This window comes from Dromaius novaehollandiae, chromosome 6 (assembly GCF_036370855.1).
Source record: "Dromaius novaehollandiae isolate bDroNov1 chromosome 6, bDroNov1.hap1, whole genome shotgun sequence".
Lineage (NCBI taxonomy): Eukaryota > Metazoa > Chordata > Aves > Casuariiformes > Dromaiidae > Dromaius > Dromaius novaehollandiae.
In genome coordinates, this window is record NC_088103.1 from 40,805,414 (window position 1) to 40,819,479 (window position 14,066).

Below are 14,066 nucleotides of genomic sequence, written 5' to 3' on the forward strand. Positions count from 1 at the left end.
TCCATCATGCTTTCCAGAGCACGTGGGACTCCATATACCTGAGGGCTTCGGCTTCCTACAGATTCATGTGTAACCAGATGTGTTTAGAGAGACTATTCTCAAGGCTGTTACACATACATACTAGGCACATCTGCTCCAGGCAGGGCCTTGCACAATGGTATGAACACAATATAGATGTCTACACTGATACTGCTACAACCACCAAACTGGACAGGTACAAAAATGCTTAGTGCAGCAAGGTCCCACATGTACCAGTGAGTGCACAGTTCAGCTCTCATGGGAAGCCTCACTATAGAGCCACTGAATGCAACTGCATTTACTAGTCGACAGCAATATTTTATTTTTCTGCTTACACATAAGGAATGGCCCTCCATACTGCTGTTAAGATAACACGTCAAAAGGAAAAAGTAGAATCAACTGGAGGGCAGAAGAAGAGATTCATGCAGTGGATCCATCTGGTATGGAACTGCCCACTATTGCAACAGTCTTTGTCTCAGAGAAAAAGACACAGAAAAAAGAGGTTGCCCACTCAACAATTAGAGCATAGGGCTGAGAGCACTGGCTCCCACCTGTCTGGAAGAGAGCAAATACACAGGTTTTTTTAAAAAAAATCCCACAGAAACAACAGTTGTTGCATTTTCTATTTCAGAAAGAATTTACTCAGCTTGTTACTGAAGCAATGGATGTATCAAATGAAATTCCACGTTCATGCTTTAATTACAAGAATTGTCTCCAACATTAGAACTTCGGTATAAGTTAATTAATTCAGAAATTGGTGCTAATAGATACAGTCACAGACTCATTTGACTATTATCAGAAGCTAGTGATTTCATAAGGAAAATAATGCTTATTTTATGCAAAAGTTGCCAATCATTCTGGAAAATACAAGGTGGTGTATTTTGAATGTTATAGCAAATTAAACTTTTTAAAGCAGTATAACCAGAAGAGGGTTATTTTAAAAAGTGCTACCTCTGAAAAGCTGATTGCCCAACACTATAAAAATGGTCAAAGCCATAAATGCCAAGTTCATTTTTATTTCACTTTGGAGGTAACTATCTTTCAAATCCCAACAGCTGGACTATTTAATACAATCTGGTGAATCAAAGTATAATTCTTCACTGGGCTCACAGTGGGGAGTCTGCATTAGTGTATGGCAGCATTCCAACAACTGATGCACAGCCAAACCCTCTGAAGTCTGTTTCATTTATAACAAAAATGGATAAAACGGCAATCATATTTACCACCTTCAAAGGACAGAAAAATGAAAGATGTCGATATAAAGTAGTTTAATGGAGAAAACCAGTGATTAAATCAGCGTTTCAGGCAAATATAAGAATTACTATTCAGACTTCGTTTTACTAGCATTCCTCTCTTCAAATCCTTCACACTGTTGCTGCACCGGCCTCAGAGTGCTGCTGTTACAGCTGAGGTATTGTTAAAAATTATTAACCCTATTTATCAGGTATTCATAACTCATTTTCAACAGTTTGTCAAGAGCAGAATGCATGCATAGTAAAGTTTCAGTGCAAGAATGAACGTAATTTTGGTGGTCTCTCTCAAAAAATAATGTTTGCTACTATAAATAAAGCTTTGAAAAGCAATTAGTGCAGATACAGTTAGCCACAGTTTTGAACAGCTACAAATTTGTCCAGTAAAAGATATTTGCATATAGCTCCATGCAGAGCTTTCTCCTCATTAAGATTGCTAATGTTGTTAATAGTATTGTTGTTATTTGTTCAGCTATATATTTAAGCCAGAAATTGAGAACCTAGTGTTATTGTACTCATCCATACATAATTGTTGTAAGTCTGCATATATTGTATTTTTATGACTAAATACACAAAATTCATACTGTGAAATCCAGATTTAGATGATAAACACATTTTAGATTAATTGTACGGGATATGCAAACTCCCATGTAGTATTGTGAAGGACCACTTGTGATAGAGGAATATCACGAGCAATATAATCCATTTCTATAGTTATACAGGCTACAGAAGATGTAAAAATAAAGGGTTACAACTGATGGACCTGTGAATTAGTATTGCTGTGCCTTCTGTAAATAATTTACAGTAGCAGTATGAAAATGCAAACTAAGGATTGGATTGTTAACTGATACTTGGATTTTCTTTCTTTCCATTGGTTAATATTATAAACTTAGCATTATTTAACCTTGCTTGGTGTTCTATTCATGAAATCGTTTTAATATATTTCCATTAGAAACCAGAATTTTATGTAAATATCACACAAAATTTTTTGGACAAAGTCTTGCCCATATGTAAGTGCAGAAGCCTAAAGGAAACCATCCAAGGAAAACCCCATGCAAAAATCCATGTTTCTTACACCATATTTAGAAAATACTAGCAAAAATCTATTCCAGCAAAGACTGATTCCTCAAGTACATTGTGCATGATATATTCCAGGTAGGTACAATCTTGCTCTGCCTGGGACCTGAGCTGGCATGATTGAAGTCATTTCTGATCCAAAAGCCAACATTTGGATGGCATCAAATTATTCTACTTTGTCTTTCAGCAAGCTCCATAATCTAGGACACTGAAATGCCTATAATCTCTTTGCAAAGCAAAATTGCTTTAAAAAAAAAAAAAAAAAGAAAAAAACAAAAACCCTCAACTGGTGCTATTTCTTACCCCCAAAAGATCATATTTGAAGCATTATGCTAATTTTACAGTTACTCACCAGCAGTTTCTTCTTTGTACCACTTAAAAACCATGGCTGCATCTCAATAATAGCTTGTTATTTCTCTGCTTAACTGTCCCTGCCCCCACATCCCTATTTTCCTACAAGATCTCCAGAGCTGAAGACAGACTTCACTCATGTGCAACACAGCTCATACAAGCGAGCTACACTACAGGGCTACGCAGAATGGAAGCCTGCATGAAAAACACATCTTACCAACCTATAGTCTGGTACAGTACCACAGGGCAGTTTTACAGACTACTGCTACTCTAATCTATGTCCTTTCCATACTACTGTACTAGGATAGTTTGCCAAATAACAACAGCTCAGCTGTCCTGCCTCTGACCCACATGAAACAGGCCATTGTGTCAGTCTATATAGGATAGTGGGTCTCAATGATGCAGGAGGCCACTGTGTTCACCTGTTGCATGCCAGGCCAGAAAAGGTGGGTCAAATTTATCCTCAGCTCTTTTACTCAGAATAAAAGCTACAGATATATTTACTAAATATTTCAGAATTTGTAGTGAGACAATGGAATACAACAGAGAGGACCAAAGACTAAAACCCCCAAAATAGTAAGAAATAAACAAATTATTATTTTAAGTCTTGTCAGTCTTTACTAAACAAAAAAAATTCTGTCATATTATAGCATTTTTCAAATAGAAATTACAGGGCATACAAACAGTGACGCTAGTAAATTAAGTCTGTTGATTCCTCAGGTCCTTCTTCCTTCTTCTGATACTTTCTAATACCAGATGTTTGTGAAGAAAGTACAAGGAACCTTCTCCATTTCAGGGATCCGTCTACTAATCTAGCTGAGTAGAAGTTTGTCAACATGACAGCAGAACTGAATTACAAACAAGCTTTAGCACGCTGAAGTAAGTCATGAGAAATTGTTCCCATTTTTAGGCCCTTTCCTTAGAAAATGCTCAAAAAGATGGGCAAATTAATTTAAATGAGGAATCCTGAAAAGCTGCTACCCACACTGCGAGTTAGAGCACACAGAACATACAGTCTAAGAAAAATAACTCTGGCAGTTGCTTTTAAAATGGTTAAAAATGAGAAGACTCTCAAACTTCCAGAACATCCCATTGTTTTCTTCATTTGTTGTTCACACTAAATTGCCCATGTTCAAGCTGCACTGGAAAACCTTTGTAGTTCTGCCTAGCCGAGGCTGAGCTGCTTCCCGCAGAGCTGGTAGATGATTCAGGGGTACTAAGATTACAGCTGGGAGAAGGAGGACAAATCCTTTAATTGTATAAAATCATCAGATTAAGACTAACCTCCTCTGCGGTTCCCTCTGTTAACAGAGAGCTCTGCTGCCCAGAAACAAAATGTTTACAAAGTGCTAGGGGAAAAAAACAAAAAACAAAATAGGGGCAGAGCCAGACACACCTTTCCCTTCTGGGTCTGCACTCCACAGGGAGTCACAGGAACTCTCTGCTCTCAAGAAAACAAAATCGTCACCTATTCTCTTCTGAGAAATTGTCATAGAATTACACACATGCTGGGTCAAACATTTGGGAAGAGATTTGTAGAGGAAGTTACCTGAATACTGAAGGCCTCTGTTTCTCCACATGACATATTACTTGCACCTTTTCCCTCACCACCATTCCAGCTAAACTTCACACATTCCAAATCAGCTGCTTAATAGCCTCAAACCTTTAATAATTTCCTGTACTGAGTAATACCTAAATTACTGGTATAATTTGGGTTCAAAACCCCAATTTTTCTTCTGAATTAATTTCTCTGATTGACAGATCATCCCCTAGTTTGATTCCAGGGAAGTTTCAGAATTAACCTGTATTTGTTCATGTTACAGTCCATTTCCATAATCCCTCCTTAAGCAACCAACACAAGTGCCCCAACTGATTCAGTTAGGCTAATGCTTTTGTAACCCCTAAGAACATGAGTAACCAGATTCATGTGTGGAGTCCTATTGAAACCAAACACTGAAATTCTGATCCCATTAGCATTAAGGTTAGATTGTCGCTTACTGGTGGGGGCAGGAGGAATCCAGGATTTTGCTCAATGACCTGACTTTTGTGTAAGTATTGTTCACAGATACATTTTCAAGACTGGGTCTTTTTCAAACGCATGACCTTCTTTCTCCATGAGAACAGGTGTGCTTAACTGTAACTCAACATGAATAAAGGATGCTGAATAGGGCTGTTAGCATTTAAATGTCTGTAAGTATTACTCCTCCTTCAGATTACAAGCCTTTGTAAATGGACAGGGTAGCAAAGAGAAATACCTCATGCATGAATATCTAAGATTTTCTATAGGAAGCTATGCATTAAAATCCAGCTGAAGAAAAAAAGAGTAAATACTGCACTGGAAGAGACACCTGATAATTAGGAGACGTGCAATCCTCTGCTGTGCTGTAAAAGGTTTGCTTAGCTGCTGAAAACAGTTGAAGCAGGTCACACCTTTGTCAGTTTTCAAATGGCAAATGATGAGACAGATACATGGTTTTACCTGAGATGAATAAGGAGAAGCGCCACAGTAACTCTCCTGTACGCCTTTGTAACTGGTCAAAGCAACATACTGTTTGTTAAAATGGGCTAGATCTACTTTAGCAAGCAGTGTGATGTGATGGGAGTGGAGTTGGCGAGCGAAACGATTTGTGCTGCGGACTGATATCCTCATAACATGCTTCACGGGTTTTACACTAAACTAGTTCTTGTGTGGCCCCTGGGCTGAGCAGCCATTAAAGGCTGGAGCACATCTTCTGATTTAGTTTCACCCATACGGAATCCAGTTTGTGAACTGAGATGACATCAAAGCGTAGCAAGTGGGGACAACAGGAGGATTTGCTTCAAAAATACCCTCCTGATCCAAACCAAACTATTAATACAGATGAGATGCACCCAGGGAAGTCCAGAAAACTGCTTAATTCTGAGCTAAGTGGTCAGCCATGTTAGTCAAATGAACTTCCTTCTGATCTCTGCTTCAAATGAGCTCTTTTCTGAAACAACACTATATGCCCTGGAGTCTGGAGACTGCTCCTACTAACCTTTGCTGCAAACAGTACGAGCAGAAAAAGAAACGTAATTGCATTTCAACATAGTATGGAGCATCCCGGTTATTTTCAATCCTCCCTGGCGGCCCAGCAGCAAACGGACCTACTTCAGCATCTTCTCTCCCTCACTGGAAAACAATCCTCAGTGATAAGTCTCTCCAATTAAGCAGGTTTACACCAGTGGCTTGGTGCAAAGCAGCCCTGCAGCACCAAGGAATCTGGCCCACCACATTTGTTTTAATGCTTTAAACAGATAATTAAAATGAAATGTGTCTTTTAGGATGTCACTGAATAGGCAAGCTGCAAAATAAATGCAGCTTCACATATGCTTTTATAACACATAACAACTGTGACTGTAAGCACAAGATCCTTTTCACTGTCAATTCACCACGCATTCTGCAAGACCTTGAGGCCTGCAATTATTTCATTTCCTTTCTTGTAAATGCAATTTCCACTTAGTTTGGTGGAATAAAAGGTAGACAAAAGGTGGTAGGAGTTGCTGTATTTTCTGATTAAGGTTATCTGTTTGAAATAGTTGAAATACACACACTACAAATACAGTATTTTTCAGAAACAACCTTACCTTTCTGTCAGGGTACTAGTTCAAGAAAATGCAATAGCATTATTCATGTCAAATTAACTGTTGAACATATCTTCATTTTTTCCAATTAAATTAAAATGAAGACCATCTTTATTTTGAGGATACTTAAATGAAATAAAAGTGGAAAATACATGATTGGAAAAGGCAGTCTTTTTTTAAAACTCAGTGGGAATTAAATAAAACCGTAGGGCACGAAAAGGAAACTGGGTTCTTTGTCCATTCAAAAATAAAAGATAGAAGTGCTTTCAAGAGAGTAAAGTAAATATCAGTTCATAAAAATAGATGTGAACTGCATTTCCAGCTCATTTGTCATGACTTGCTCCTTTGAACTATGCAATGGAGACTCGCTAGAATTGGTAGTGATGGTATTTTTTTTAACTGATAGAACAGGAAATCAGAGGTTAATTAGACATGATTACATTATTCTGCTGATTTGTCTCATCTATTTCCTTTTCTTTAAGTGACAAATTGACAAACGTCCTGGCAAGGGAACTGAAGCAAGTCTGCAGCCTAATTTCAAAAGGAACTTGGTATTATTACAAAACAAACCAATCCTCCACCGGATCTGTCTGAAATAAATATTTCTGAAGCAAAATTAACTCTTTGATGCTTAAATGGCACCTTGACGCTTCAGTCAGGGACAATGTACATTCCTTTCGGTCCAGTGGAAGCCACTCCACACACATGCATACAGACCAGTATGACTTATATGATAGTATTTTTTTAAACTTTTTATTAGAACTGCATTTTGAAAATCAAGAACTACATAGTTTTGTCTCCTCTTCTCTGCAGGATATGGAAAAAAAACATGAAACTTGCTATTCCAGAAAAACTCTTGAGTATTTTTTTGTAGCAGACACCATGAAGTTCTTTCCTGCAGAATGTTCACAGGTTCTAAAAGAAGCGTTTTATTACGGAGTCCAACTTCTACCCTCAAATGAGACTGAGAATTATTTCAGGAATCACGGAAAAACAACTATACATTAATCCTGTTAACCAAAACTTATGTGAAAACACTTTCAAAATGCACCAGCTAAACAGATCTGATATAAAAATATGGCTAGAGATCCGTATTTTACTTACTCTAATGTAGCATTGGAACCTGTGCTACCCTTTAGTTGGTTAGAAACAGAATCTGCATCAGGTACTTTGCAATTGAATTCCATCTCCAGTTCTTTCTTGTTCAATGCTGTTTGAGCAGCACTGGCTCCTGAGCCCAACACGGGCAGAGACTTTGATTCCGATGTGGCCAAAATTCCAGTGGGACCTATAACCGAAAGAAGGTATAGCACTTCTGTTATCCAAGTTGACTGGTCTGGAAATGACATGTAAGCAAAGAGAATTCAAGTTAACTTCAAAAAACAAAATGGGATTTTAAAGAACAGCACCCAGTGCAGGCAAAGTATCAAAATACCATATTCGCAACTTTTGTTCTCTGCTCCAAAGCTTACCCTTTCTTCTACTGTAAGAAGGGCTTGCTATGTTTACACAGTCACACACTCAATTCCTTTGCAATAGGAGATGGTAAATCCTGCTGCCAACACAGCACAACTGAGTCACAGCTTTTCAGTGCTCTCTCAGCTTGAAGTGCAGCTAGACTGAGGGCCAACCTACCTACAAAAAAAGTCTGTTCTAACACTAATGAGTAATTAGTCAACCGTCTATCTACAAAGTCCAAGCTAACGCTTACAGTGAGGTTAAAACCAGCCACGTCTGCGTGGACTCTGGCACAGACTTAACGCTTGCACAGCCTGTGTTTCTAACCAGGGAGGACGTCAACAGTTTCTCAAAGATGATGACAGTGAAGCATGGCTTAAAAAATGCAGATCCTTGCTCTGTAGAGGAGGCTAATTCAAAATGGCATTTGTATGCCCCCATTTCTCTACTTGCCATTACTTTCAAGAGTACTTTCACAGGAGACTGTCACTAATGACTCCAATAACAATGCCTTAACTCCAATCAGGATGCAGGTATGGGTGTGCATGGATGCATTTGCACAAAAAATCCTGATAGAGGCATCTCTTGGAGAAAACCTGGATGAAAAAGGGACAGGTGTGAAGAGGAAGAGAGTCAGCGTAGAAGTAAGCAGGGTTCTACCTACTGGCTGAAATGGCAAAGGTCTGGAAGACGCAGCAAAGCTTTAAGAGGCCCTTAATGCAGGGACAGGACGCGGACTGTGAAGGAATCTAGCCACTTACTGCCACTGTCCTGGTCAGTTGTCACTTTTCGGCGTCGCAGAACTCGTTCTAGCTCTGTTTCGCTGCTGTCTGTTTCAAGGGATTTTAAGCTTCGAGAACTAGTGGATTTGTTAAGTGTCTCCTATAGCAAGAAACAGGCATGAAAAGCACTCAGTATATTATGCCTTGCCAAACATCCTGTACACACAATGCAGATCAGCAGCAGTATATGAGAACGTTTTAAACTGCAGAAAAACAACTGCAGTCCTAGATCAGTGAGCAAAGCTTTCCCTCTTGTTTCACAGAGGGCCCCTGCGGCCTGATTTGTTGCTCCTTCCCTTACCCGGATTTCCCTATGTATGGACTAACCATATTTACCTTCCTTAGAGAGTTGATGTCAAGCTTAACACAGAAGCTCTGGATCACTAACAAACAAACTCTGATGTTTGCAAAGATCCTCCAACTTCCTTCTCTTAAAATTTAAAGCATCTTAAAACACTGCTAGAGCGATACCAGTCATAATTAACTGTACTAGCAAAAAGGCAGATTCCACTGTTCTAGCATGTTTTACATTATAGTGTGCTCCTGTGTTGCACCCAGGTGTGCAGACACAGATGTGAGGAAGTCAGTATGCACTAGCTGCAACTGCAGTAGTTTACTGTACTCTATAATCTAGCTGACCCAGCATATACTTGAGTCTATTTCCACATACTTCATGGTTTCTCTTGCTCACAGGATTAGACCGCTGGTTAAAATGGTGTTCTATGCATACAAAATACAAATCCATTCTATTACTGCCTTACACCAACTGATGGGAGTTTGCTGCCTCCTGGTTCAGTATCCAATTGATTGTAAAATTTCCCCAAATGTACATAATGTAGCTGAAAATTTGGGATCCTCATTCTATTTCAGTCTCCCTCTGAGTCTTGCCATCATTGGGAATCCCCAGGAAGCCTGTTTATTCAGCCTTCCCAAGTGTGTCAGACTCACATAGCACTTTTCTACAGCATGAATAACACGTTTTTAACATCTTTTGTTGACAAGCCCGTAACTCCTGAATAGGAATAGTAAATGACCAAATGAAGTTGCATCTCAAGTCGCAAAAGCAGTGCTACTTTCTGGATTCCAGGAAAATAACTCAAACTTTCTCACTCCCTCAATAAATTAAAATATTTTCTTTGGCAAGAATTTGAAACTTAACTCAGCAGATATGTTATTAATGAGTAATATTCTTCAGATGTGTATAAATGATGTATGTATATGAAAGCAACATGAGCAACTGAGTCGCTCTAACTCTGCAATTTACAGACTATAAATATGCTTTGTTTCTAACAATTACATGGAGATCTACATGAAATGCACAATTAGCATACTAACAACCAACACAAATGTTTACTCCATCACCTCCCACCCCCATGTTTGTTGTCTGACTGTGCATAATGACTGATCTCAAGAACAGACTCGAATTGGATTTTATATAGCATTTCTTATACTGCAGATATCCTGCAGGGCTCAAAAGCGACAAGCTAGATACAGCAGTACAGTGACTACATGTTTCCTTCTGCTCTTCTAAAATTGGTGTCCCAGAAGGGAACAGGAGCTGAAATCAGTTACGTTGAGAACCCTATCTACTACATGTGCAGTTCAGGGGCTTTACTTTGGACTAGATTTATTCAGGTCCCTCTTCCTGAGAGTCCCTGTTTGTGAGTACTTTGAAGGTTTCCAGAGGACCTATTGCATATGCAGACCATCACATCCCCTTTAGCGGCAGGAATATACAATCTTGGAGAAGAATTAACAGGCTGGTTTTCTCCAAAACAAATTTTGTTGGCAAGACCAAAATCATTCAATGAATAGGAACAATGCAGCAAGTGGAGATGATCAGGGGATTTACTATGAAGCTGCTCTACAGCTTCAAACCAAAATGCTAATGCAGAACTTTCAAATACTCAGCTATTTTGCACAGAAGGTCCTGTCAGCTGTATGAAGAAATAAAGACAATATATAAATGACAAGTTTTCTTACCAGAATCCCTTTCAGTTCTTTCATTGCACTTTCAGAGGGTTTTGGTGTTTCTGGCTGTAAGCAATCATAACACATGCATGTTAAAAAACCCCCACATGCTTACTAATCTGACCCAGCTGAAACAGACTATGACAGATTTTGTGCTTGAGGACACAGGTGTACAGTTGTATTATGTTCCTCTGGTCTCTTCTCCCATGGGCACATGGCTAACATTCAATCTATTTTCTTATATGGATGGAGAGAAGAGCCTTAGCTCAAAAATTACCACTATAAACCACAGCCGATACATTAAGAACAATTAATAGGGTACTATTTCAAGCTTTTATGAAGACAGTAAGAATTATATTACAGTAGACATATTCATGTATTAGTGTTGAGTGTTACATAAAAGGAGGAAATAACACTAAGTACAGCAGACTTCTTGATCACTCAGTTTACACTACCCAGTTAAACTCTTGGTGCTTTTTGTTTCTCTGTGGCTGTTTGTTTACTAGATGTTTGCTTTCATTTTCAAAGAAACTGGGCATTTGTGTACTGTTTCACTTTTTTTTTTTTTTGACTCTTCTTCAGCTACATGGTCTGCTGCTCTATTTTATTTGATTCAAAACCAAACAAAGCAAAAGAGAAAAGCAAAGCAAATATATTCTTTTGAATGTGTTATGGAAACTCTGATTTATTTTCAGTATAAATAACTGTACTTGGCTAATATAATTACTCTTCTATTTATTCCAACCTTTGTTTTAGGTCTGCTTGACTGGTTGACTGGTCTCAGATGAACTCCCTTTTTGATTCTGTCCATCATTTCTTCAACAGCTTGTCTCTTCAGATCCGTAACTTCTTCACCTGTTCCACAATCAGAGAGCTTATCACATTACAGATATGAACTACAGAAAAATAGCCGAAAGGAAAAACATATATGTTAAACATGTAACTTCCTAAATAGCTTGCTTGTCATATACAGCCTGTTACCATAGTTATAAATTTAGTTTTAATCATGAAATGGCATTTACAGATACTACGTACTTAGTTATACTACTTGCAGTCATTCTTCATGCCTGTCTGAGCAATGTATATTGCTCATACACAATCCGAATCCATGCTCTTTGCTCAGCTTTATTAAAAACATAAATGACATGCATAAATGTACATTCTTCTCCCTACAAGTGGGCTGTTCACAGGGTCTTTCTTACAGGACCACTATCTTACCCTTACTTTTCCCCACCACAAAGAGGCACTTTACCTCACAGCAAGTACATCTAGAAGGTATTCCCATTTTCTACATAGCAGCAGAAATCAACAACTTTCTCTCTATTTATATGGAATTCTGGTTTCTGGATTCAAGGCTATTACGGATACATGCTATCAGCTAAACTGTCACAATCTGTTCAAGGATACAATGGCAATTTACATATGTTGAAGATCTAGCTGTGGACTTCTCAGATGTCAAATAGCAGTGCCTGTGTAAGTCTGGAAAAGCAAAGATCCTGAAAAATACAAAACTCCTATAACTGTTTGGAGTTGCAAAAGCTAAATGCTTTAGGCTGAAGCACCAACAAGTGAAAAACACAGCTCCAGTTCCAACATATTTGTTTACTAAGGCTTAACAGAAATTTCTACAGCTTCATTAATACAGGACAAGTCGACAGCACCTCGTGGTGAGGCCTCTATCTAGCCTGTTACAGGACGACAAAAATATGCCTCATATTTCACACAGGTTTAAGAACCTTCCTGAAATGATACACTGACATCTCAGACCAAATTAAAAACATACATTTAAACATGGCATTGAGTTAAAGGGCAAAACTTAAACACCATGAGAGAAACCAGCTGATTTCCAAGAGATGCTGTATCATGACTGCAAAATACTCAGATGAAACTGGAAGCTGTGTGATGAAGCTAAACAATACCTGTTAACTTATGTTTTGGATAATGTAAAAAGAGACACAATGTGCCACACAAAACAGGGGAAAAAAGGACTACTTAAAGCAAAAAACATGGAGATATATAGTGGATGCTATTCAAAGCTGTTATGTAGTGCCTTATATAACAGGAATTTTAAATAGACTTTTCCTCTCTCACTTGTCAGGGTACTATTGATGATTCATAGAAATGCAGTTTCTGTATTGTAAGCTGATTTAATGTCAGGCTTTAATTTCACAAACAGGTTGTTTCAAATATAAAAGATTAATTGGTGGTATGCAATAGAAATCACTCATTCTAAGTCCTTAACAAGGGTCAAAGCAAGCCTCAAGTTGGATATAATAACTAGATCAAGAAAGAACTTTTCCCTTTTTTATTTTTTTTATTTTAAGAACAGGTCAACTATTAAGAAAAGAAGCAATTTGTGTGTGACTGAAAAAAGGTCAGAACTGTTAAAGTTTGCTAATAAATAATGAAAGAATGGGGTGCAGAGAACTCATAGTAAATTTCATAGTATTTCCTGCAATCACTGTAACAGTCTCAACAAAAAGGTGTAATTAAAACATCTAAGATGCTTGGAGATAAAGAAACTTCATAAATGAAGGCGACATAACTGAGCTTGAAAAATAAGACTGACTCTTCATCACAGATCTAGGTACAAGGTCAATTCTGTTATTATTTCACCCAGACCAGCAACCTTATTTCTCTCAGACTGGTAATCAGTTGCCAAAGCCCCGCCCCCAAATTTGGGACCTGCCCAAATCACTCTATTCCTCAGTTCCACACCTAAAAAGTGGCACAGTAGCACTTCCTTTCCCCTAGTTTCTGACTGTTGGTCCCATCTAACAATCAAACCATATTTGCATACAGTTACAGTCTGCTAATAATGACTTTCCTTTCACAGTTATAGCCATAACCACGGATAACTTGTGCCTTCTTGAAAAGAAACAAACACATAATTTGAGCCAAGTTCCACTCTGCAGCCCCTTGCTTTGTTTAAGGGGCAGCAAACAAGCAATTCACTGCAAACAAACTGCTGTGTCAGAACAGAGAGAGATACACAAGGAAGGGAGCCTTGGTTATTTGACTGGCAGCACCGGTCTGACTAGCTCTGACTCTTCAGGCACTCGCGGTCATTTGTAAATCTACTTATCTCCTCTTCTCACCCTTGTTAGTTTCCAGCTTCCATTAACAACAATAAAACACAATTTTAGCTGTTATTTTGCATGGAGAGACAGTCAACTTTGAGTGGTAATTTCATAAGATAAAAACTGAGATAAGATATGAAACTGAAGCATTTAACAAACTAGTTTTGGAGAGAGACTCTGGACAGAAGAAATCACAAAAAATAAGCTATCTGGCAGTCAGAAATTTCCCTGCATTATTTTGTATATAACTTGCACTCTGCTTATTGATTGTTGGATTTGTCTTTGTTTTTTTGCTTCTTCCAGGTAACCTGTGGATGTTTAGAGCACTGGACATGCTGTAGTACATCCAGTTGATAGGCATGGAGTGAGCTTCTCAACACTGCTATAGTACAACAGCTACAGACAGTACCAAACTCCTAGGGTACATCTCAACAAGCTCCATCGATTCACCATAACAGTATGGTGCCATCCATCCT

The 14,066-nt window shown here is 38.4% G+C and overlaps 1 protein-coding gene across 2 annotated transcripts in view; it reads right to left on the reverse strand.

Moving 5' to 3' along the window:
- SHTN1 (shootin 1) overlaps window positions 1-14,066 on the reverse strand; it is a 70,032-nt gene that overhangs the window by 2,943 nt on the left and 53,023 nt on the right. For both annotated transcript variants that reach the window (XM_026096170.2, XM_026096171.2), the window contains exons 13-16: window positions 11,256-11,365; window positions 10,523-10,576; window positions 8,519-8,639; window positions 7,404-7,587 (exon numbers count right to left, since the gene is read on the reverse strand). In XM_026096170.2, coding sequence (XP_025951955.2) covers window positions 7,404-7,587; window positions 8,519-8,639; window positions 10,523-10,576; window positions 11,256-11,365 — 469 coding nt within the window. The remainder of the gene's footprint in view (window positions 1-7,403; window positions 7,588-8,518; window positions 8,640-10,522; window positions 10,577-11,255; window positions 11,366-14,066) is intronic.